General features: G+C 39.8%; 1 protein-coding gene across 3 annotated transcripts in view; it reads right to left on the bottom strand.

Annotated features, from left to right (window-relative positions):
- MAATS1 (MYCBP associated and testis expressed 1) overlaps positions 1 to 26,554 on the bottom strand; it is a 63,365-nt gene that overhangs the window by 20,193 nt on the left and 16,618 nt on the right. For all 3 annotated transcript variants that reach the window (XM_025376127.1, XM_025376128.1, XM_025376129.1), the window contains 8 exons: positions 20,199 to 20,376; positions 16,078 to 16,235; positions 13,976 to 14,158; positions 12,881 to 13,023; positions 8,900 to 9,016; positions 7,066 to 7,137; positions 5,714 to 5,860; positions 2,226 to 2,447 (listed from right to left, as the gene is read on the bottom strand). In XM_025376127.1, the coding sequence (XP_025231912.1) occupies positions 2,226 to 2,447; positions 5,714 to 5,860; positions 7,066 to 7,137; positions 8,900 to 9,016; positions 12,881 to 13,023; positions 13,976 to 14,158; positions 16,078 to 16,235; positions 20,199 to 20,376 (1,220 nt within the window). The remainder of the gene's footprint in view (positions 1 to 2,225; positions 2,448 to 5,713; positions 5,861 to 7,065; positions 7,138 to 8,899; positions 9,017 to 12,880; positions 13,024 to 13,975; positions 14,159 to 16,077; positions 16,236 to 20,198; positions 20,377 to 26,554) is intronic.

Here is a 26,554-nt window from a genome sequence, read left to right as displayed (position 1 = left end):
ACTGCTTCTTTTTAAAGCTTACTTGATATCATGAAATAGGATACAGATTTTAAAAGTGCGTTGGAAGCAAACTCAGAGATTAGAAAAATAAAACAAAATAAAAAGTACAGAGCACATAAATGTACAGTGTAATGAATTAGGGTAAAGTCAGAACCCATGTACTATAGTAACTGCCAGTATCTTAGAAGGCCACCATGGTTTCTTCTTTTACTACAGCACCTTCCCACTTTCATGGTAAACACTTTGTTTTCTCTATATTTTTGCTCCCTAAGTATGTAACCATAAGCAAAGTAGTTTGGTTTTTCCCGTTTCACAGGTGTATGCACATAGAAAGATTAAGCAACAACTGTGGCATAGTTTTGCGTGTATATGTATGCTGATTATCAGCTTCTTAGAGGTAGGGCACTTTTCTGTTTCATGTCTAAATATATCTTTGTATCTGAGATAATGCCTGGGACTCAGTAACAATTCAGTACCTGTTTCTGGATTGGCACTTTGGCACAATTCTGAGTATATGATACTGTACACCTATGTGTAAAACATCAACCTTCAATTCCTATGCCTTCTCTATGGGAGACTCTCAATGGCCAGTTGAATACAGTATCAACCAAACAACTACCCCACCAAAATATATCTGCTGAACGTCTATTCGGTACAGGGATCTATGCTGTGTTGTGCAAGGCACAAAGGGAATATACAATATTCATGCTCTCATAGAGCCCACCCTCTTATTCAGGAAGCAAGTTACATCTATATGGATCGATCAGACAGCTCAGTCATGTAATAGTAGAGAGGTGGAAAGTTTACTATGGTCCATCCATAGCCATATATGTACCTGTGTGTTTATGTATATCTTTATAAATGTGTAAATTTCTGGACACATTTGTGCGTGTATGTACATGAATAAGGAAACGTGTGGCTATGTGTGTTCCTCTATGTCTTGCTAATATTTTGCACACCAGATATTTGTAAATATGTTCTCATGTATGTGCCTGCAAAATTGTATATGTATTTAAAGATGAGTCTATGACTTTATATCTGTGTTTCTCACTATCTATATGCTATATTTTGGAAATTTATTAAATATTATATTTCTGTTTTATAATTTATGTGCAAGCATATTTCTCTTCAAGAGAATCTGTTTGAATGGAGGTTGGGGAAGTAGGATGGAAAATAGTCATTATATTTTAATTAGAAAGGTTGGGAATTAAAATGATGGATGATATTTGAATCTGTGGGTCCACAGTGGGTACATTTTTTACCTAAGTGATTCTTAAATCAGGCTAGAAGGGCTATCTTAACCCTTTCCTGCCCTTGCTAGACAGAGCTGATGTTTTCTGCCATCATTCCCATTTAGAAGATGTCTTCCTAAGAAGCTTTTTACCAGCTTCTTGCTTTCTCTGCTTTTGTGTATAGTAGCTCCTCTGTTCCATTGCTTCTTATTCTCACCCCCAGCTATTCTTCCCATCTCCAGCAGTTCTTCCTTAGTGATATTAGGTAGATATGGCAAGTTCTGATCTGCCAATAATTTCTAAATCTCAGTAACTCTTTTTGAAGAAAAGTGTGTTAAGATTGGTAGGAGGCTACAAGCTGGTCACCAACTCCCAAATTTACATCTTCAGCCAAAACCTCGTTTCTAAATTCCATCTTGTAGATCCACCTACTGAAACAATACCTCTGCTTAGATGTCCCAAACTAAATATAAATTGATTTCCTGATTCTTCTCCTGCCCCTACGCTTATTCCTCTCTCAACTTTCCTACCTCAGGAAATAATACCATCATCTTCCAGTTGCTCAAGCCTGACACTGGACGTAATACTCGACTTCCTGTGTCTCACTCGGGCCTTCACTACTTCAACAGCTACTTCCTGGCCGCCTTGTTCTCCCCTCTGTCCTCCCTCCAGCCTGTGCTCCACACAGCAAGTGGAGTAACCGGCTTAAAATGTGTCTCTGGGCTCTATTTGTTTCCTTCATGGAGCTCAATACATTTTCTAATTCTATACACAGGTGCGTATTATGTGTTATTTAAGCTTTAGGAGAGAAGGGATCGTGTCCGGGTTTTTTTCCCCTCCAAAGTTTCCCACAATGCCTATGTAGAGTGCCTGGCATACAGTAGGAACCCCATGCATAAACAAAAGCCAAATGCCATTTTATGTTATGAGCATCCTTTGGTTTGACTTGGCTCCTTCTAGGCAGCTTCCATACACCCAGCTGCCCCTACTTGCCTCCTTAAATATCTCGTCCTCCTCCCGCAGGCGCTGTTTTTCCACCTGGCGCCGACCACTCTCTTCAGCCTCTCGTACCCGCCGCTGGCGCTCGGCCAGCATGACAAAGGCATGGATCCTCCTCTCCTCCTGCAGTCTCACCAGCTCTTTGGACAGGAAGTCAAACATGTCTGCCAGCGCCCTTCCTTCCAGTCCAGCCAAATGGTTTTCAACCAGTGACACCTTGAAAAGAATAACATAACTTTAAGGACACAAATTCCACTATGAGTGGTGATTATTAGAAGAGGCACCGGATTACTCAAAACTCTTGGCAGTGAATTCACTTTCAGAATGCATTTAATTTTTATTGGGAATATTACCTCTCGATTGACTCCATCCCAGGTTCTTATGAGGAAAACAGAGGTGTAAGAAAGTCAATTGTTTGGTCAGTCACTGATGGACCACAGCCCTCAAATAAGCAAGAGAATTTAGCAAGACATTTCTGTTAGTGACCATGGAGAATGGGTTTTTTTCCTTTCAATTTTATCGACAAGGTAAAGTGTGTCTTCCCAGACATGAAGGGAAATGTCAAGTTTTTATTAAAGATAATATTGGAGTTTAATCAAATTGAATCTCCTAGAAATTCACTCGTGATACCTGTTAATTTTTCAATATCTTTCCTTTCACACAAGTTAGGAGTTAAGATCTTGAATAACATGAAAGTAGAAAACCTTGGTATTTTTTAATCTTTTCATAACTTTGAAGTCATTAACAACAATCTTTGAAATAGCACAGGAATGGCTGGGCATGGTGGCTCAGGCATGTAATCCCAGCACTTGGGGAGGCTGAGGTGGGTGGATCACCTGAAGTCAGGAGTTTGAGACCAGCTTGGCCAACATGGTGAAACCCCGTCTCTACTAAAAATACAAAAATTAGCCAGGCGTGGTGGTGCGTGCCTGTTTAATCCCAGCTACTCAGGAGCCTGAGGCAGGAGAATTGCCTGAGCCCAGGAGGCAGAGGTTGCAGCAAGCCAAGATCGCTCCACTACACTCTAGCCTGGGTGACCGAGTAAGACTCCATCTCAGAAAAAAAAAAAAAAAAAAAAAGAAAGCACAGGAAAAAGACCATATGTCCATCTAATCACTGAGGCAAAATTAGGAACCCATTGTGCTCTCTGCCAGAAGTCAGCTACAGTGCCTATTTATGAATCCCTGTGTCCTGGCTTTGACATATGGAGAAGAAAAGTGCTTAAGATGACTTTGCAAATTCATCCCCTTTCCTCTCCTATCCTTGGTTGTAAGGGAAAAGGGCTCATCTTCCAGTCACATGCCACCTTCTCAGTGACAGTTCTCCCTCTGTGCTCAGCTCCCTTCCTGGTTTCTATCTGAAGGGAGGGAATACTCAGTTCTCAGAGGCCATGGGGCTATGGGTAAAAGCATCAGTCAAGTGTGGTTGTTGGCCCCAACACCACCCATCTTCATCCTCACCTGCCTCCTAGCCCACAGACTTTCTAACCACAAAGTTCAACTTTATTTATATAGTAGGGAGAGATGGAAAGAAAGGGCAAAGCTAAGAGCATCTCACTACTCCTTCCGTTCATAAACAGTAGATACTCAGCCCAGAGATCACAAATAGATTCTCTCCTTAGCTGCAGGGAGCATAAGCTCCCTCACTCGGGGTCAGGTGCCACCTTGAAAATCCTGAGGTGGCTAGAAATCCTGCTCAAGTTTAGCCTCTTCTCAGCAAGAAATCTGGGTATGCACAGGCAGTACAATCTAATTTGAAATTAAGGGAAATGTTTAGGGAGGGGATTCTGCTGTAGTCACAGAAAGTACTGTGTTACATAATTGGGGGTTGTGCATTTTCTGGACTGTTTTCCACAGAAATATAAGAGAAGGGGAAAAGAGACAGACCAACATTGCTGCAGGTATACATGAAGTGCTCACTCCCTCAGATCCCTGCATACATCCAGGGTGTGTCCAGGTACAGCTGAAGGTAAGCAGAGTGAGTCCTTGGCTAAGTGACAGCTTTGCCCATTAACTCCTCCCTTAGCTGTAAGCTGACATGATTTCACCCACGCATATATCCACTAAATGGAATAAATGAACTGAAAAGCCTGGGTTAGCTTAGCTGTGCCCACTAAAGTCATGATCAGAAACCGGCCATTTTTTCATCCACGGTCTCAGGGCCTAGCGCCCCCCAGGGCATTCTGTTCCTTATCTGAGCTTTTCCAGGACTCTAGGACTTCTAGATTCAGGGACTCCAGTGTTCACATTCTCCTCTTCCTTCTCTGGTTCCTCTGTTGGATCTCACAGCCTGTGGCTTGCTTCCTCCCCATCCTGCCTCACTCCCCAAAAGTTCCCCAAGCCCAGCAACCATCCATGGTGCTGCTGTCGTGTGAAAGAAAGAAAGTTGTGGTTATTTCCAGGCTGCTTACTATTTGTGCTCGACTCCCACATAACACAAGAGTTATGTATGTTGCTAAAGGGGGGTCATATTAACTTTAATTATTACTTCCCTATAACACTAAATTCTGTGCAAATTGATTCTTTTTCAGATTGACTTACAGAAAAGTGGGAGAGGGAGTAAAATAAAGTGTAACTATACTATGTCAATAGCATTTAAAAGTGTGTGTATACATAGACAAACATTGGAAGAAAATAGGAAAAATATTTACAGTTGTTGGTTTGGAGCTGTAATTCTTAGCTGTGTCAGGTGGCATAGAGCTGGGAGGTCACGATGAAAGTCACCACATATCATGAAACAGTAACATATTTAATACGCAGTTTAACCAGCACGAGCTAAGACAGTTCTAAAACTCCAAAATAAATGCTAATATTTTAAGATAAATCTTATTTCTCACTTTTTTTCACGTTGCTTTTGTTATTTATTCAGTCTGCAAAACCCTCACTAACTGAAATACAGTAGTCACTGGATATTTGTGGAAAAAAAGGAAGGAAAAAATCTTAAAGTTGAAAAGAATGCATTATTTTTGTTTTGTTGTTATTGTTTTGCAAATAAAGAAACAATACCACCATATTCAAATCAGTAAGGGCACATCCCCAATCAAATTAAGGACAACAGCAGCATTATTTAAGAATTCCAGCACTTTGGGAAGCCGAGGCAAGCGGATCACCTGAGGTCAGGAGTTCGAGACCAACCTGGCCAATATGGCGAAACCCCATCTCTACTAAGAATATGAAAATTAGCCAGGCATGGTGGTGCATGCCTGTAGTCCCCGCTCGGGAGACTGCTTCACTTGAACCCATGAAGCAGAGGTTGCAGTGAGCCAAGAGTGCGTCACTGCACTTCAGCCTGGGAGATAGAGTGAAACTCCGTCTCACACACACACACACACACACACACACACACACAGCTGACAGAGTGATGGGATTGTGGGGCAGTTTCTTTTTCACCATTTCATGAATTTTTATTAGAATGTTGCTGTGCCATGATAAAATCAAGGGAGAAAATTTAACAAGAAAGTAACAAGAAAAAAAAAGGAAAACCTTGTGCTCATGTAAGTTCCTCTGCCGCTGTAAGGCCAGGGTCACTTGCTTCTCGGCTTTTTTCACCAGCTTTTCATCTTCTTGTAGTGCGTGGCAGGTGCGCAACTCCTGGATCAACTCCAGTCGCTTTTCTTTCCCTTCAAACATCTGTATCAAATCAAATCAAATCAAATCAAAGAGAGACCTATAAGTTACCATCCCTTTGTGCCAAGCACTAGGAGTCACACGCAGTGATTTGTGAGACACTTGTGAACAGTGGGTTCTGTCCTGCCTTTTGGGTTCCACAGAGCGGATGTCTCCCACAGAGCTAGAGTTCAGCCCTCTTTTCTGTGCCTTCAGCTTCTCAGGCAGAGAATGGGCATAGTTTTCAGTGAGCTGTACTTAGTTTCTGACAATACCTCTCAAGGACAAGATGACAACTCTAGGGTCATATTAAGAAACCAGAACCTTCCCCTCATTTCCTGTGCTCCTTCGATAATAAACCTGAGGATGGCATTTTTCATGGCCATATTTCCTTTTCCAATAAATCTGTCCCTGGTTTGTGATAATCTGTTGTCCGAATTTAACTGTGGCATTTCTCTTGGGAAAATACTGAAAGGAGAGTAACGAACAGTGCTAAACACAAGTTATTCATCCAGTTGAGTTACTCATCATATCTGAATCTCTTATGAGTTATAGCTGTCTGGGGAAAAAAATTAACTGGGGCTTTATATCAGTCCATTTTTTACGTGAAGTGTGCCTGCTCCAGCAACACAAATAATCTGGCTGAGGCTTTACAGTCAGGAAGACCAGAGCGGGGATAACTATATCTCCCTCAGACTCATATTACTTGCCTGTAAAATGAGATTATGGATAGGAAAAAAAATGAGACAATACATGTAGTGCAAAGAATAAATAGTGTGGGCATATAGTAAGGGTTCAAAACCATAGTTCATTATTTAGCTATTTCATTTATAATGTAGGTATCACCAGACATACGCAAACTCGAATAATTGTATTATGACTATGTTAAAAATTAGGGAATCCACCTAGTTGATAATGCTTAAATAGCCAAAATTCAGGTGAGAAAATGTATGGATTTAACAATTCCAAGGAAGAAGTCAGTTTCACACTGCCTTAGTTACAACCATGGCAAATAGCAGGTAGGTCCTTCCTGCCTTTCTCCTTGACACTGTGCCACCCACCTGGACAAACGATGTCACCAGAAGGAAATGGGTAGTCAATTTAAGAGTTTAGCTGAATAGGATAGCAGGGTGCAAAAGGGAATTCACTCCAAGGAACCAAGCACATATGCATTCTAAAAAAATTATTCTCAAAAGAGAAACGCAGGGCCAGCAGTTGGACCTACACACCATGTTCTGAACGACTCTGCCCCGGAGTAACTTTTGAAGGTAGATCACAGCCATTTCTATTTCTTCTTCTTCCTAAAAGAACAAAGGGAGAACCAAGCAGCTTGAGAACTGCACTAGTCCAAGCATCAAATATTCTTTTGAAGACTTATTTCAAGCAAAACAGACTGTGCCAGATGCCGAAAAGATTTAAAGAGAAATAAAACATGGTCCCTGCCCTTATTGAACATATACTATTTTAATGTTACTTACATTAAAATTCATTATTTTCATCATTAACAAACCATATTACAAGCAAAAAATTCACGCCCTGCCATGCTATCCCTACAAATGAGCCACTTTCATTTCTTTATATTCCTTTCCAACAAAATCTTTCTTGAAGCAACAAGTATTGCTGATAACATCACTTTGCAATAGGATGTTTCACATTTGATCATCAGTAGACAAAAATACACCTAGTCTATTGTCAGAGTAAAGTACTTCTCACAAGAATTCAGCTATGCTGATAAAATCAGAATATAAGAGACAAGGTTAACCATATATAAAAATCATCTTAAAAACTGTGTGTCCAAAGCAGAAAAAGCAAGGTCTGGAAATCTAATTAAGGTTCCTTTGAATGTAAAAAGAAAACAGCAGTCTAATCGATGACATTAACACACATGAAAGACAATGTGTCAGGCTGAGTGCAGTGGCTCACGTCTGTGATCCTAGCACTTCGGGAGGCTGGGGCAGGTGGATCACCTGAGGTCAGCAGTTTGAGACCAGTCTGGCCAACGTGGCAACACCCCATCTTTCCTAAAGCTACAAAAATTAGCTGGGCGTGATGACACACACCTGTAGTCCCAGCTACTCATGAGGCTGAGGCAAGAGAATCGCTTGAACCCAGGAGGCAGAGGCTGCAGTGAGTCAAGATTGTACCACTGCACTCCAGCCTAGGTGACAGAGCGAGATTCTGTCTCCACAAAAAAAAAAAAAAAAAAAAAAAAGACAATCTGTCAACCAAAGGCCTGCACAAAGTCTAGAAAAGAGAATATTACCCAGCAGCACATCCCAGCCGGCTGGTGGGAGCTTTCTGGTCCCTCTGCAGGAGCCACTCATCAGAGGCAGTAACAGGGGTTAGTGTGGTCTCCCACCAACACCTGCCCTCAGCCAAGAAACACACCAGCCTTCTGAATACAATTTGGCTTCTTATGAGGACTGTCCTATATTGAGAGATAATGTGCTGACTGGCCAAGAGGAATAGCCTGATCTAGTAGGCAGTTATGGTTCTCTCCGTAAAGTAATAAATTTGCAACATGGCATCTCTAACAGTTTCCTGTGGATTTGTTTAGTCTGAGTCAGTCCTCTAAATCCCAACCAACTCTGCTACCTTGCTCAAATTGAGTCTGGTGAGATGTGGCCCTGGGCAGGCCCTTTGAGTCATTCCCACCCCAGAAGCAAGCCTATCTTGATGACACCTCTGGCATTTCGTTCCTCTTCGACTCCAACAGTCATCAGCCATCTCTCCATATGGGAAGATAGTTATGGTAACTGATCATCACTCAATCTTCTTTTTCTATTTCATATACATGAGCACTACCTTCTGATGCTGATTTTTCATGGAAAGATTTTTTAAATTGTGTTTTTATTTTTGAAAAGAACTGGGTTTAGATTTCATTTCATCTCGTTTGTTTTTGTGTGTGTCTGATGTTTGCTACATAAGAATAAAGAGAATATTTAAGTTAGAGCTTGGGAAACTAACACTGCTAAATTAGATTTGCTTTAAGCTAAACTATCCTAAGAATAAGCTGACAACGATATTGAATTTAACATTTCAACTAAAAAGTTTCCAACTTACATTGGAAGTCATTTCCAAGGTTGGAGTTGGAAGCCGAGGTTGAGGTATTGGGTTTCTCTGAAGGAAGCGAGGGGGTTTCCTGGCTTCAAGAACTTTGTTCTTCTTATCCAACAGTGCCTGAAATAATGCCAATTAATAGAATCTCTTATTTTTTTAACAAAAATTTGCATAAATTTACGAGGTAAAAGTGCAGTTTTTTACATGAATACATTACATAATGGTGAAATCTAGGCTTTTAGCATACCCATCACCTGAATAACGTATATTGTACCCTATATTTTCCTTCATTACCAGATCTAGGTCACAGATATAAATATTAATCAGAATATTAATATTCTCTATGGTGACGCTAGGTCAGTTTGAGAAATACTACCAAGAATGTGTGTATCTCCCAAGAGGTGCTATGATATTCCTAAAAATACGTTAACCAACCAGCCTGACCAACAGAAACCCTGTCTCCACTAAAAATACAGAATTAGCCGGGCATAGTGGTGCATGCCTGTAATCCCAGCTACTCGGGAGGCTGAGGCAGGAGAATCACTTGAACCTGGGAGGCAGAAGTTGCAATGAGCTAAGATCGCGCCAGTGCACTCCAGGCTGGGCAACAAGAGCGAAACTCCATCTCAAAAAAAAAAAAAAAAAAGTTAACCACTGACTAAACATGGTTATATTCTTGGTGGATTCATCATCAAATGATGAGTAGAGAAATCAAATGTGGTATATCCACACAATGGAATGTTACATAATCATAAAAAAAGAATGAAGTACTGAGATGTATTAAAACCTGGATGAACCTTAAAAATGCTATGCTAAGTGAAAGAAGCCAGACGCAAAAGGCCATATACTGCATGATTCCATGTATATGAAATGTCCAGAATCAGCAAATCCATAAAAAGAAAGTAGAATAGGCCGGGCACAGTGGCTCACGCCTGTAATCCCAGCACTTTGGGAGGCTAAGGTGGGTGGATCACGATGTCAGTAGATCGAGACCATTCTGGCTAACACGGTGAAACCCCGTCTCTACTAAAAATACAAAAAAAATCAGCCAGGCGTGGTGGCGGGTGCCTGTAGTCCCAGCTACTTGGGAGGTTGAGGCAGGAGAATGGCGTGAACCCAGGAGGCAGAGCTGGCAGTGAGCCAAGATCGCGCCACTGCACTCCAGCCTGGGCGACTGAGAGAGACTCCGCCAAAAAAGAAAAAAGGAAAGTGGTTGCCGGGGGCTAAGGGGAAGCGGGAATTGGAATTGAGCACTATTAGGCCTGGGGTTTGTTTTGGGGATGATGAAAATATTCTGGAATTAGATGGTGGTGATGGTTGCACAGACTTGTGAATATGCTAAAAACTACTGAATTATATATTTTAAAAGTGTGATTTTATTGTATGCAAATTACATTCCCCCCCCCCCTCCCCAAAATAAAGCGGGCAAACAAAGACTGAAGGAATTCATGGCCAGCAGACCTTCCCTGCAAGAAATGATTTTTTAAAAAAATGTTCTGCAGGCAGGTGAAAAATGGAATAGATCAAAAACTTAGATCGATAAGTATAAGAAGAGCAGAAGAGAAGGAATAAATAAATTATATTGTTTTTCTTATTTTTAATTGATCTAAAAGATAACTGCTAACTAAAGCAATAAAAGTAAAATGATTATAGCATTATAATCTGATTACAGCATTTGGACGAGTGAAATGAATGACAGGAACATTACAGGGATGGGAAGAAGGAGTTGGAAATAATCTGCTCTAAGGTGTCCGCTCTACCCATGAAGTGGCATTGTGTTATTTGAAGGTGTATTTTATTATTTTATATGTATAATCATACACTGGTCCACAAAGCAAGCCTCATGAAATTTCAAAGGATAGGTACCACACAGACTATGACCTCTGATTACAACACAATTGAGTTAGAGGTTAATGAGAAAATGAGTTAAAATTCCTGCATATTTGGAAATTTTAAAACACACTATTAAATACTCACAGATTAAAAAATTATAATGGTTTTTTTGATATTAGATATTAAGAATGACAAATACTACATATCAAAACTAATGAAATGTAACAAAAGTCAGCATTTTGAAGGAAATGTTTAACCTAAAATACTTATATAAAACAGATGAATGCCTGAAACTGATGAGCTACATGTGCAATTTAAGAAAAGACCTGTGAAACAAACCCTAAGAAAGTAGAAAGAAATATAGAATAAATATAGGAGTAGAAATTAATATGATTAAAAAAACATATAATACAGGAAATCAACAAAATCAAAAGTTCATTGTTTGGAAACATAAATATTAAGAAAATAAGCAAGCCTTCAGTAAACCTGATTAAGGAAAAGAGTTAAGGCATAAATAAACAATATTGTAAATGAAAAAAGTAGACATGAATAAGATAAAACAAACATTTAAAAGATTATAAAACAATACTATCAGTAATCATATGCAAAAAAAAAAAATTGAAAAGGTAGGTGAAATGGAATTTATTAAAAAAAAATTTACCAAAAATAATTCAGAAGAGTTCTACAAGTTGTAAAGAAATTGAAATAGTGGTTAAAATTTTTCCTATGAAGAAAACATTAGTCCCAGATAATTTCATATGCATAGTCTACCAAACTGAAGGAACAGATCATCCCAATCTTATTTAAACTCATCCCAAAAAAGAAAAAGGAAGGAATATTCCTCAGTTAATTTCAGGAAACCTGCATAATTATAACACCAACCCCATACATAGTCAAAATGAGAAAGAAAAACAAGAAGGCCATTTCACTCATGAATGTAGAAGCAAAATCCTAATCAACATATGAGTAAACCAAATCCAACAAGGTATTGAAAATAAGCTGTATGCTTTGACCAAGGCAGGTTCTTTCCAGGCATGCAAGGATAGATTAGCATTTGTAAACAATTATAAATGTTGCTACAATAATTTAAAAAATAACATGTCTAAAAATTGTGTGATAGAGATAAACATTTGATAAAATTCAACATAAACACATGATTAAAGGCTTTAGTAAATTAAGAATAGAAAGGAACTTCCATAACTTAATAAAAAGAATCTATAAAAAATCTTAATAGAAAGTGAGAGAATGATGAACACAGCATTCAGGATGGGTAAAAGGAGATGGGGAATGGGGATGAGGTGAGAAAGAATCACTTCGACAAACATAAATTACTGTTAAGGTCCTGTTTTGAGGATAGGTTACCATCAATCTTTATTAACTACTAAAATCAACTGAACAAACATGAATGGGTCAGTGATTAAAGCGTATCATAAACCAGTGGGCCTTGAAGTGTGATTCCTGGACCAGCAGCAGCAGCATCACCGGAAAACTTATCAAAAAGGCAAATACTCCAGCCCTACCTCAGACCTACTCAATCAGAAACTTTGGGGATGGGGCCCAGCTGCATGTGTCTTAACAAGTCCTCCATGAGATTCTGATGCACAGGAAAGAATAAGTACCACCAGCATAAACCACAGATTCCGTACACCTGCAGTCCAGCTACCAAAAGGGAAAGCCCAGCTGGTGGATGACATGCTGCGGATCCTGGGGAAAGCCATCACACATTTTCCTTTAGAGCTTTAACTAGATGAGAAAGGAGTTGAACGTAACTCTTTTTCTTCATATGGCCTAATCACATGAACACAAAAGGGAGAAAATCAGGCCTATTACAGCTATTAACACCAACAATAGAAACTTGCTACACCTTAGTATAGTGTCAAAGTTTATATAGAGATCCAAGTTGAAAACGCTTTCAGAAAGTAATATGATTTCTGCAAATGGGGAAAATAATCTCCAAGAAGTTTCCTGAAGTGTGAAATGAGGGGAAATCCACACATTGGTTCAGCAGAGCATGGGCAATCTCAGAAAACTGCAGAGCAGAGAATGTAGGTCTATGTTTGACCCACTGGACATTGCTGCAATTTTTGGAGTGTAGCATTTATCTGCAAAAATCACATTAGAAGCATTTTGTCCTCCAGATAATGATTATACCTTATGAACCTCTGCCAACTCATAGTCCAACCTTGCTGCCCTCTTCAGAAAACCAGCTGTGGTGGTAATGACTTTAGGTTTTGGAGCTCGGATTCGGGGTTGTGTCACAAAATCTGGGAGACGTGACTCAAGTTCGACTAATCCTATGAGAAGGAAGTACATGTTTTTTAGTATCCAGTGCTTACGTTTATTATTTTTAAGGTATATTGTTAACTTTTGTAGCTGTTTGCCAAGTAGTTTCATTAGAATTGTTGAGAGGGTGTATCTCATATAATAGAATGAAGTGTCCCTGAAATGTATTAGCACATTTCCATATAATTAACTCACATTCTCAGTGACTTAGACTGTAAAATGAGAAATGCATTCTAAAGTGAAACTATTGCCCTACAAAAAAGTAGCAATTCAATAATAGTAATCAACAGAAAATTAATGATTCTATGATATGTGGTGCCACCCTTCTAAAGTAGACGTTCACCAGTTTATTACATTTAGCTCCAGAGATGGCCAGCCAGAGCTACAAGTTCAGCAGTGTAACCAGCAACTCGTGATCTTGGCCACATGATACTTTAACTTGTCAGTGAAATTAAATAACTAAATAAGCCTTTTTTGAACTTCATAAGAGGTATAGCCCTCTCCATGAACTTATCCCCTGGTTCTCCATCCTCTTGCCCACTAGTTTTTTGACATTTTTTTATAAAGGGTTGATTTCATTATACATATTTCTTGTTTGCTTCAAAAACCTGGTATAAAAGTTTTCTCTATTTCATTGTTAAATAACTTTGATTATTAGTGACATTAAACATTTTTTAACATTTAGTAGCTAACTGAATTTAGTCCTTGCTGAATTGTTCTATAGCAAGGACTATAGTGTGTCTATTTGTGTGTTCTATAGTGTGTCTATTTATTTATTTGGGTCTTAGCAGTTTTTATTGGTTTGTATGAACTCATGTTAATAATGTTAAACCTGTTCATCAGTGTTTATTGCTGATATTTTTATTGCTTAGCTTTTAATCTAAATTTCTACATTTTGTATATTTGCTCATATTTCTGAGATAACCCTCTTATAGCGGATTTCCAATTATGTAAATTGCTTACCTTCATAGGTGTTGAGATAGTAGTTTTTTACTACAAAGTCCTCTGAGTTATTGTCTGGGAAACACCCAAGACGAGACAGAGGTCCATAGACTTGTGATGCATAATCAGAATAATCCTTGATGATATTTCTTCTCTCCAACTTCCCTTCTATGTTCTTTCCCTTTCCTACAAGTTTTCTGATTGCTGAAATAAAACATACCTCCATGACTATCTCCAAAATATTGCTCTGAATTATACAAATGCAGAAGAGTAAGCCAATTCTAGTGTTATTCACAGAGAAGCTATTGAAATGAATGAATTTCATGATGACTCACGACAGCCAGAATGTAACACTAAAAACAGAGGTCTGCCATCTGTGTGGCCCAGATTGTCATGAGACAGGCAGGAGTCACAGAAGCAGAATCAGCTAGTGCCCTCAATTGGTACTCGTCAAAAATATTTTATAATTGCATTTCAAACTCCAGGCCAAGAAGAGGTATTCAGTAAAAGTTTGTTAAATGAATGAAACTCAAAGCAACTGGAAAATACATGTTCAGTGGGGGAACTAGGGAAATATTCTCCCTTACAAGAATAATCAAAAGCAAAGACTATAGGTTCATCTTGGTTAACACCAAAATAAACCAAAGACTGTCCCAGCTTACAGTTTTTTGGCAGTCAGAGGGAAAGGCTCAACTGTGCACATGAGGAGTACACTCATCTAAAGAGTCACGCTCACCACCTCCTGTGCTCCTTTTCTCTCAGACCCCATCACAGACCCAAGCCCCTTTGGTGGCTCTACATTGTGCACTTTCAACGGGGGTAAAAATCTTATCACAAGATCGTGACGTCATGCTGCAAGAGGGGGCCTGTGTGCCACTGCTGTCTTGGGGATGTTGTTTATGTTTGATCCTCAGCACTTTTGGGTGTGACTTGGGTTTTAGAATTAAGTAAAAATGATTTAAATTTTATTATTTGCCTACAAAAGTCAGATCTATCATTAGTTATGCCAAGTACTGAAAAAAATGTTGATCATATCTAAATAAATATCTGGCAGTTAAGTGCTCTTTTCTCACATCAAGAAAAAGTTAAAATTTAAGTTCACTAAACATAATTGTAAGCAATAATTTGTTTTGTGATTTTTTATTTTTGTTAGAAAAAAATTTTGAATGATTTTTTAAAATGTGATTATATTGTGAATGCGTGCATATATAGTCTGCACATGTAATTGATACCATTTATTTATTTATTTTGAGACAAGGTCTATATCACCCAGGCTGGAGTGCAGTGGTACAATCATAACTCACTGTAGCCTTGAGCTCCTGGGCTTAAGCCATCCTCCCACCTCAGCTCCAAGGAGCTATGACTACAGATGTGTACCACCACATCTGGCTAAGTTTTAAAAAAATTTGTAGAGATGGGGTCTCACTATGTTGCTCAGGCTGGTCTTGAACTTCTAGCCTTAAGCAATCCTCCCACCTCAGCCTCCCAAAGTGCTGGAATTACAGGCATGAGCTACCTCTCTTGGCCTTAAATTTTTAAAATATAAATTTAACTTGAATCTTTAATTCAGTCATTCTTAATCTTGCACTGAATAAAAATAATAAACCATATACTTCCTCTTTTAATGTATAAAGTATAGATATACATATAGTACGTAAACATACATATGTTATATATGTGGTATTAAAATTTCTTGTGGCAAGGTGATTAGGAAAAAGGATGTCTAAAACGTCACCTTTAAGGGCAAAATGAAAAAAGGGTAAGAAACAGGGCTCTTTATCCAGGGCTGTGGACCATGAATATGGGGAACCTAACACCTATCCCACCACACATACATACAGACACACACATACATACACACACACACACACACACACACACACACACACACACACACATTATCTCAATAACTTGATTACCTGTTAGGACACCATCACTTGATTTTCTTAGTAAGGGAATTTCCTCCACTCTTCTACCTTTAAGAAATAACTCATCTCTCAGCCCTTACCTATGTGATTCCCAGGACCAAAACAGAATTATATCATAGTTAAGTCAGGTTTGGTCAAAGATCCAAAGCAAAGCCCACTTTTCCACTGTCTTCATTGTTCATACTACACCATTACTTGATACATGTGTGCGCTGAATTTTTGCCATTTTTGCCTCTTTTGCCTCCTGCAGTTTAGACCACCGTGCATTCAAGTGCTTCATATTCACTTCATTCTGATTCTCTTCACGCTTCCTCAACAGCTCTTTTAGAACTTCCAGGCGAATCTCCTGCAGTCTTCAAGTAAATTACAAAACATAAAGAAGCATATGGCATCTCAAACGGAGAGGAAGGGAACGGCTGCCACAGACAGGCTCTTCTCTGTGGGCTGGTATCATGTTCATGTATTGTCAAAAGACCACTCTGGCAAAAGTATGACAGATGAATTCAGGGCGTGGGGGTGGCACTCAATAGAGACTCTCTATATAATAGGAATATATATGGGTGTAGTTCTCAAGGATGAAGAAGAGTATGCCAGGCAGATGGGGTAAAAGAAGGGCTCTCTAGGCAGATGGGCCTAAAGGAACAGTAAGAGGTTTGTGCACAGTGCCAGGTCGAGTGGTATTCCTGGAGGGTTACGTAATAGGGGGAGTGAAGAGGAAATGTGGTTCTGGCATGCTGTCCTAAGGAATGAGGTAAAAATGCCAGTGCCTGGCATATAATAGGTACTCAACAAATCTTTGTTTCTTTTCCCCCTACCTTCAACTTGTTCTCCTTGGGCTACCTTGCTCATGTGCATCCAACAATGCACAGATGACTGTGTAATCTGTACCTCCAGCTTAGATATTTCTTTTTTCTTTCTTTTTTTCTGAGACAGAGTCTCGCTCTGTTGCCCAGGCTGGAGTGCAGTCGCCTGATCTAAACTCACTGCAGCCTCTGCCTCCTAGGTTCAGGCGGTTTTCATGCTTCAGCCTCCCGAGTAGCTGGGACTACAGGCGCCCACCAACACACCTGGCTAATTTTTGTATTTTTAGTACAGATGGAGTTTCACTACATTGGCCGAGCTGGTCTCGAACCCCTGGCCTCAAGTGATCCCACCTTGGCCTCCCAAAGTGCTGGGATTACAGGCGTGAGCCACCACGTCCAGCCCAGCTTAGATATTTCTGAACCAGAATTTCCATCTATTTGAATCTCCAGCTGCCCCTTGACAATTAAAAAAACAAAACAAAACCCTACTCATTTGTTCCCCCAGAAGTCTGCCCCTCTTACACCTTCTTCCCGCTGCTACAGATCTCTCCTCGTAAGTGCTTCTTGTATTCCCTGGCTCATGTCTGGTCATCTCACTCCTAACATGGACTCCTAGCTGCTAGTCTGTCCTCCTTCCAATCTTTGCTCCACCCAGCTGTCAAGGTTTTCCTTCCTAAAACAGAGATTTGAACATACATTTTACTCCTGCTTAGAGATTCATACCTGAATTTATTCACTTACTCATTTGCCAAATATTTATTAAGTGCCCACCATATGCCAGGCAGGAACAACAATGTACAAGACAAAACACCTTCTCTCAACAAGCACTGTTCCGGCGGAATAGGCATATGAACCAACATTTCCAGCACAAGGAGATACATACTAGGCTAGAAGAGTGAAAACTCTTCCTGGAAGAAGAAAGGATAGGGCAGGGGGAAAAGAGGGAACAGGTGGGGAAGCCTTCCTTAGAAGAGCTGTAAACTCAGGATTGGGATTTGCCACATTGACAAGGGAAAAGCAGGGCCTCAGCAGGGGAAGCTGAATGTTCAACTCAAAAGGACTGGAGGGAGAACAACATGTCACACAGGCAGGGTTTCTCAGAGTGAATGCACTTGAGAGGGGTGAGAGTGTAGTGACAAATGAGAATGGAGTGGTAGGCTTTGTGTGTGTGTGTGTGTGTGTGTGTGAGAGAGAGAGACGGAGTCTCGCTCTGTCGCCCAGGCTGGAGTGCAGTGGCGTGATCTCAGCTCACTGGAGAGGTAGGCATTTTTAAAACTAAGCCACACACCCCAGTCACTTTTCTCTCTAGAGTTAGAAATGCTAGGTTCAATTTTCCATGTCACCACTGACCTCAATCTCTTCAATGGTAAAGTGGAGGGAATAATAGTACCCTCTTCATGAAGTTGTGAGCATTAAGTGAGTTAATGTATACACAAAGTGCTCTAACAGTAGTCTTAAATTTCAGAGTGCAGCATAATCTAGAGCACAGGTTCTGATATGGATTGCTGGGTCCCAACCCCTGATTCAGTAGGTCCTGGGATGGGGCCTGATCACCTGCATTTCTACCAAGTTCCAAGGTAATGTTGATGCTGCTGGTCTGTGGACCACACTTTGAGATCTATATGCTTAGAGCATCATCTGGTAGGTAGTAAGCCCTCTATAAGTGTCCCACGCTCTATAGATATCTTCTTCTTCATCTGATATCATTGACAGAACTCCTTATAATCCACTCATCACCATATTATTATTATTGTTATTATTATTATTGACAGAGCTCCTTACCATTCACTTATCATCTGATATTGACAGAGCTCCTTATAGTCAACTAATCGTCATCATCATCATTATCATCGTCAATCTGATATTATTGACAGAGCTCCTTATAATTCACTGGGGCAGGAAGGGGCAGGAAGATGGGCAAAGAGATGGTGCAAAAGATCTCAGACCAACACCTCTGAAGTATTGGTCTACCTGATAGTTTCTGATATGACTGTCTGATATTACTATCTGCCTGATGGCTTCTTACCTACCCTTCAAAACCCAGCTCAGAGGCTACCTCCTCTTAGTAGTTTTCTTTCTCAAATCACCCACCTTAAATAGAACTAACTGTTCTTTCACCTGGGTTCCACCAAGCACTTTTTGTACAGAACAGCACATCACCTGATAGGCACAGCCCGAGAGGGGTTGGTCTAAGATCTTTTGCCCCATCCTTGTCCACCTTCCCTGCTCCCCCTGCCCCAGTGGACCATAAGGAGCTCTGTGAGGAAGAGCAGTTTCCTATTCATCCCTATTTTCCCAGCTCACAGCACAGAGCCTAGCAGGTAAAAGGGACTCAAAATACATGTATCAAAATTGCCCTCAGTTTAACAAATGTACTCGCTTTCTCAGGTGACGCCTTCACTCTGGCCAGATACATTTTTAATAGTTTCAATGCCTTTTGAAAAGACACATATCTTTCCAAAGTACAATAATAAATTTAAATTTCTGCCAACAGGATTGGGTATTTGACACCTACTTTACCCCAAACACTATTTTTTAAATTAAATTGCAAGCTTTTATCAAAACATCCAAAGCCTAGATTCAGGCTTAATCTGAAGGTGTTGGAAAAAATTAACATATTCCAAATTTAGCACCAAGCTGAGTCTCTAACTCTCTGGGTCCCTCTCTTGTGTGTAAGGGTCCTTGGTAGCATTGCTATGAACAATAAAGTACGTCAGCACAGCCTAGCACAAAGCACAAACTCAGCAAACGCCCTTCCTTTGTTCTTGCTAGAGAGTTATAATTTTTTGGTTCTCATAATCTCTTATCATTTCCACATATCAGCAACAACTCCATTGCTGAAAATATATCAGTTAAAATAATTCAAAATCCAACCACAAGTACCTCAGCATATTGTTATTTATGTATATTGTTATATAAACTCATCTCTTAATGGAAGAATTCCATAATTTGTCTTTTGAATAGGAAATTCCCCATCAGCTCTAGCTAGAACGCAAGGCATCCTGACTGTGAATACAGTGTCTTGGGGGTGGAATGGGGGGGCAGTGGGTAAGAGCTAGGACTAGTGCCAAGGCTGTTTGAAGGGATACATAGAAAGCCCAGGGACTGGGACAGTGGCACTGGGAATGAACATGAAGGGACAGTTTGAAAGGTGCTTTGCAGAAATTAGTGGGATTCTGTGACAGTTAAGATAGCTACTAAAGAGAAAAGGGAAGAGAAGAATCAGAGATGCCCTTCAGGAGTTGTTCAAACCTGGGTTCCATGCTGACCTTCTTCACACACACAGAGGGCATTCTACATTTGTATGTTATTGGAGAGAAGAGTATACAGAGCTTCTGGACCACCTCAGAAGCATGTGACTGCTCCTGAAAGAAGCGGAAGCCCAATTTCCTATCTCTATATGTTGAGGATTGCTTTTCAACCCATACATTCGGGAGAATGCTTTGCAGATATAAAGTATTAACATTATTCCCACCAGTACAGGAACAGTTGCCTGGGTGACAGAGAACCTACTTTTCAATCTCCTGCTCTCTGAAGGCCCACTCCTTCCTCTCCATTTCATTCATCATCTTCCTCCTCTTCTCAAACTGGGAGGTGTCACTCAGAGCAGGGAGAGTGGCTTCCCAAGCACGCTTCTCGCGGGCTCTTTCTATCATCTCCACCTCAGCTTGTCCTGCTGGGAGACCCCGACCTGCAGGATGAAGCAGCACAGCTTAGGAACAAGTGGGCCAACCCACACACACCCCCCCCCCTCCGGTATATAATTAACTCCCTGTCAGTTCCTTTCCTCTTCTCTAAATGTGAGGGCCATGACAGGATAACATGACATCAGGGAACAGCCTCTAGATGTGCCTCACAGCTTGTGTTATCTGTGCCTCACTGCCTCTTGTTAGTAATTGCACCATAAGACATTTTAGTTGCATGTAAGATGCTGGAATGCATTTGAAGAATATTAAGGGACTACTGAATAATCACATCGTGGAATGCTCTGTAATAAACAAATTTACATACTGAAATACAAGGCGTTTTCAGACTCCAGAGGTGGGAAAAATATGGGGTAGGGAATTTGTTGGATACAGGTGAAAAATACATGTTTTTTTTGAGTCAGGGTCTCACTCTGTTGCCCAGGCTGGAGTAGAACGGTATGTTTACAGCTCACTGCGGCCTTGACCTCCCCGGCACAAATGATCCCCCCACCTCAGCCTCTCAAGTAGCTGGGACTACTGGCATGTGCCACCACACCTGGCTAATTTATTTTGATTTTTTTGTAGAGACAAGGTTTCACCATGTTGCCCAGGCTGGTCTCAAACTCCTAGGTTCAAGCAATTCTCCTGCCTGAGCCTCTCAAAGTGCTGGGATTACAGGTGTGAGCCACTTGGCCAAATACTGTTTTTAAAAAGTAACAGAAAATGAAGACACTAATCACTAGCTGAGAATTCACCATCTTTGGGTTTTGTCCCCACAGTGCATGTACAATTTAGGGCTATCTCTTACCTCCAACTTTAGGCATTCGAAGACACAATACCCGTAGGTCAGGCAGGAGGATAGGGACAGCTGGATATGTTTCCTGACCAGCTCCGAGGCACTGGCTGAGACCTAAACCTACGTATGCCTCCCTGGATCAAGTTTTGAGGATGCCAGCACACTTAGGTACCTAGCACCTTTAAATGAGGCCTTGCAAAAGCAAGTAAAGGAAAGGGAGGCTGGAACAAGTTTCCTGTTTGATCACTGAACCACAATAAGTCAACCTTTGTTTTATTTTCATTTAAAAATATAATTATACAGAAAAATTCAAGGAAATAAGTCACAAGTCATATTTTTACCACGTACAGTAGGGCATGCCTAAGATTTTTGTCTTATTTCAGATCTTTTGTAATGTTTATGCTTTTAGAAAGCAAATAAGTAATATATGAATTCACAATCTCTTGTTTTTAATATTAGGGTATTAGCCAGGTGTGGTGGCAGGCGCCTGTAATCCCAGCTACTCGGGAGACTGAGGCAGAAGAATGGCTTGAACCCGGGAGGTGGAGGTTGCAGTGAGCCGAGATCGCGCCACTGCACTCCAGCCTGGGGGACAGAGAGAGACTCCATCTCAAAAAATAAATAAAATAAAATAAAGTAAAATTAGGGTATTATAGAGAAGGCTAAAGTTCTGTACTCTGCTTCCTCATTCTGATCACCTTCCCAGAGGCAGTCACAATGATGCATTTAGTGAAGAGGAATACTACCAGCTCATCTTTTTACTTTTATAGATGTATAAAGAAGTAAATAAATCTGTATACAAAACAACATATATGTGTATATATGTATATATATGTATCTACATATTATTTTGTGGGTCTTGCATGGCATTTTCTTTAGTAATTTTAAAAATAACTATGAAAATCATACCATAAGTATGCAGACTTAACAACTGTACACATTTTGTCATATATACTTTACATTTTTTAATAAAAAATTGAAACATTATAAATAAAGCCGATGTACCTTTTAACTACCACATTGAGTCCCACTGCCTTCTCCCATTTCCCAAAGTAAACACAAAAAGGAATTTGTGGATTTCCATTCAATCTTAACATTTTATATACAAATTTATGTGTCTATGAATTATAATAATAATGAAATCTAACATTACTTAAGCACTTTTATTATGCCAAGCACTTTTTTTTTTTTTTGAGACGAAGTCTCGCTCTTGTCACCCAAGCTGGAGTGCAATGGTGCGATCCCGGCTCACTGCAACCTCCGCTTCCCGAGTTCAAGTGATTCTCCTGCCTTAGCCTCCCTAGTAGCTGGGATTGCAGGCACCTGTCACCATGCCCGGCTCATTTTTTTTGTATTTTTAGTAGAGACGGGGTTTCACCATGTTGGCCAGGGTGATCTCGAACTCCTGACCTCAGGTGATCTGCCCACCTCGGCCTCCCAAAGTGTTGGGATTACAGGCGTGAGCCACTGCGCCGGCTATTTAAGCACTTGTATTATGTCAAGCACTTTTCTAATGCATTCAATCTTCAACAAATCCCTATCATGTAAACATAATTATGCCTGTTTTACAAATAAAGAGACTGAAGGGCTAAAAGGTTAAGTAACTTGCACATGGCAGTCTGAACCTTATATTTTTGTGCACTATACTATACTTCCTCTCTAGTAAAAACAAATATGAACCAAAAATGAATTATATAGAAGCAAGACACAGTACTGATGTTTATTTAATATTTATATACATGGTATTGTACTATAACCATTCTGCAACTTGCTTTTTTAACTCATCTTTGTTTTGGAAGCCTAGCTGTACTGATGTATACAGATCTGGTTTCCTTCTTCCACTGTAAGGCTTTATTACAGTTTAAGCTATCTATCTTTTCAAATGACATTTAGATTGCTTTTAATTTTTTGATCATACATAATGTTGCAACAAACATCCTTGTACTGGTCTCATTGTACCATATGTGAGCTTCTCTAGGATTCTTAGAAGTAGAAATGCTAGAGTCTAGCAGCTACATCACAAAATATGATCATTTTTAATTCTGGATATTGCTTAATTTACCCTCAGAAGTATATTTTTGCTCCTGCCTTCTGAGATCCCCTGATGGTTCCTCTCCCATGGTGCATGCTTCACTTCCTCCCACATTGCATCTGCCCAATCTCAGCTGCTTTTTGCAGTCCTTACAAATATTTAGTGGTTCGTGAATTACATATATTTTTAGTTTTACTGAAAATGGAGTTTGTGGGAGTATTGTTGTTGTTACTTTTGTAAATTTCTGGGAAGAGAAGATGAAAAGTGCTAATTTACCCAGGCATAGTTATATTGAGAGTGGGAATCTGGATTAGAACTACTTGAAGGTATAAATTATTTGAGGGAGAAGTCTTATCTCTTCAAGCAGGAGTTTCCCATTGATAAATATGTTCTCTCTTTTCATCAAATCTTTGTTTACGTGCTTAAAGAATAATTTATAATTTTCAACATAAATCCCTTGCACACGTTTTTGTTAAGTGATTCCCTAGGCACTTTGTTATTCATTGCTATTGTGCATGTAATTTTTTTCAGCCAAGTGCGGTGGCTCACCTATAATCCCAGCACTTTTGGAGGCCGAGACAGGAGAATTTCTAACTCCAAGAATTGGAGACCAGCCTGGGCAACATAGTGAAACCCCATCTCCACAAAAAAATATATTTTTTTAATTAGCCTGGCGTGGTGATGTGGACCTGTGGCCCCAGCTACTTGGGAGGGTGGGGTGAAAGGATCACTTGAGCCATAGGGTTTGAGGCTGCAGTGAGCTATAATCACATTACTACACCTCAACCTGGGCAACAGAGTGAGACTACATCTCTAAAACAAATAAATGAATGTAATTTTTTTCAATAAATTTTTTTTGGCAGAGTCTTGCTCTGTCACCTAGGCTGGAGTGCAGTGGTACAATCTTGGCTCACTGAAACCTCCGCCTCCTGGGTTGGAGTGATTCTCCTGCCTCAGCCTCCTGAGTAGCTGGGACTACAGGCAAACGCCACCATGCCCAGCTAATTTCTTTGTATTTTTAGTAGAGACAGGGTTTCACCATATTGGCCAGGCTGGTCTTGAACACCTGATCTCAGGTGAATAATGTTTCTTTTCTTTTTCTTTCTTTCATCTTCTTTTCCTTCTCTTTTCTTTCTTTTCTTTTTTTTCTTTCTTTCTTTCTTTCTTTTTTTTTTTTTTTTGAGACAGAGTCACACTCTGTTGCCTAGGTGGGAGTACAGTGGCAAGATTATAGTTCACTGTACACTGTAACCTTGAACCCCTGGGCTCAAGCAATCCTGCTTCAGCCTCCTGAGTAGCTAGGACCACAGGTGTGCACCACCACACTCAGCTAATTCTTCTTTTGTAGAAATGGAGGTCTCACTATGTTATCCAAGTTGGTCTTAAACTCCTGGCCTCAATCAATCCTCCTGCCCTGGCCTCCCAAAGTGCTGGGATTACAGGTGTGAGCCACTGCACCTGGCCTCAACAATGTTTTCTAATTGGATATTGCTGTCATATAGGAAAGTGACTGATCTATGTTGACTTCTTGTTGAACTCTCTTTTTAGTTCTGATAATTTATTTGATTTTTGAAGTGAGCATGTGTGCAAATAATGATAGTTTTGCTGCTTCTTTCTCATCGCCATGCCTCCATTTTTCTCTTATCTTGCTGCACTGTCTCTCCTCAACAAGGGTGCTATTGCCATAATGGGCAGATAATTATTTGTATGAAACTCCCCCAAGCAGCACAGGATGTTTAGTATCCATGCCAGCCTATCCGCTATACCCTGTCCCATGAGCTAAATGCCAAAAGCACTTTCTAATCATTATTACATAGAAAACACCACTCATATTCCCAAATGTTCCTGAAAGGAGGGATCATAGCCAGGCTTGATAAACTCTGGGCTAAGGTCTTCTCTACGTTGTTAAATAGTAGTGATAATGAGCATTATCAATGTCTTTTTCTTTTAGGGTAAAGCTTCTGAAGTTTCACCTTTAGTATGATGTTTATTACAGGCTGTGGTAGATTATTAAAGTTTCCTTCTGCTCCCAGTTTATTCCAAGTAAATGTCATAAATGAGCATTGCATGTTATAAAATACTTTTTTCTGCATCCAGAGAAGGATTTTTCCTATGTTTTCCATTAAAATGGTAAATTACATGAATGGCTTTCTGATATTGCAACAAACTTGAATTTCTCTGATTAACTCCATTTGGTTATAAGTCACTCTTTTAAAATACAGCAAGATTAGATTGCTAGTGTCTTATTTAGAATTTTTTGTATATTTCTTCATATGTGAGATTGGCTTGTAAGTTTCCTTACTAGTATAGTTGGCCCTTCATATCCAGGGGTTCTACATCTGTGGATTTGACCAAGTGCAGGTTGGAAATATTAAAAAAAAAAAAAAAAACTGTGTTCTGAACATGTACAAACTTTTTTCTTGTCATTATTCCCTAAACAATACAGTATAATAACTATTTATGTAAAATTTACATTGCATTAGGAATTATAAGTAATCTAGAGATTAAATATATGGGAGGATGTGTGTAGGTTATATGCAAATACTATGCCATTTTACATAAGAGACTTGCGCATCCAAAAATTTTGGTAGGGTTGCAGGGTCCTAGCATCAATCTCCTATTAATACTAAGTAACAACCATACTGTCCTTACTCAGTTTTCAAATCAAGGCTATACTGGTCTCATAAAATGAATAAATTAACTTCTATTCTGTGTTTCCTGGAAGAAGTTGCATAAAACAGTTTATTTGGTCCTTAAAGGAGTGGTAAACTTACTTGTAAAACTGTTTAGGCCTCGTGCTCTTAAAAGGATTTTTTTTTTTCTATTTACCAAGTCCATTTCTATAGTTACTCTTCTATTCAGGTTTATGATTTCTTCTTAAAACCAAGTGAGCAATTTATATTTTCTTTAAAAATTGTATAATTTATCTAAGTTTTTTTTTATTTATTTGAGATGGAGTCTCGCTCTGTCACCCAGGCCGGAGAACAGTGGTGCAATCTCAGCTCACTCACTGCAACCTCAGCCTCCTGAGTAGCTGGGATTACAGGCGCCCACCACCATGTGTGGCTAATGTTTGTATTTTCAGTAGAGACAGGGTTTCACCATGTTGGCCAGGCTGGTCTCGAACTCCTGACCTCAAGTGATCCGCCTGCCTCAGCTTCCCAAAGTGCTGGGACTACAGGTGTGAGCCACCGCGCCCGGCCTTTCTAAGTTTTTAAATATAGGGCAAAAGATATTCATAGCACTCTCGTATTTCTTAAATTGTTCATTCTGTAGTTACTCTGTCCCACTTTCAGTCCCAACACTCTGCTTGCATCTTCTGTCTTCTTTCTTGATACTTCCTACAAGAGGCTTG

The sequence above is a fragment of the Theropithecus gelada genome, chromosome 2 (genome assembly GCF_003255815.1).
Source record: "Theropithecus gelada isolate Dixy chromosome 2, Tgel_1.0, whole genome shotgun sequence".
NCBI classification, from domain to species: domain Eukaryota; kingdom Metazoa; phylum Chordata; class Mammalia; order Primates; family Cercopithecidae; genus Theropithecus; species Theropithecus gelada.
This window is presented reverse-complemented; position numbering and strand designations above follow the sequence as displayed.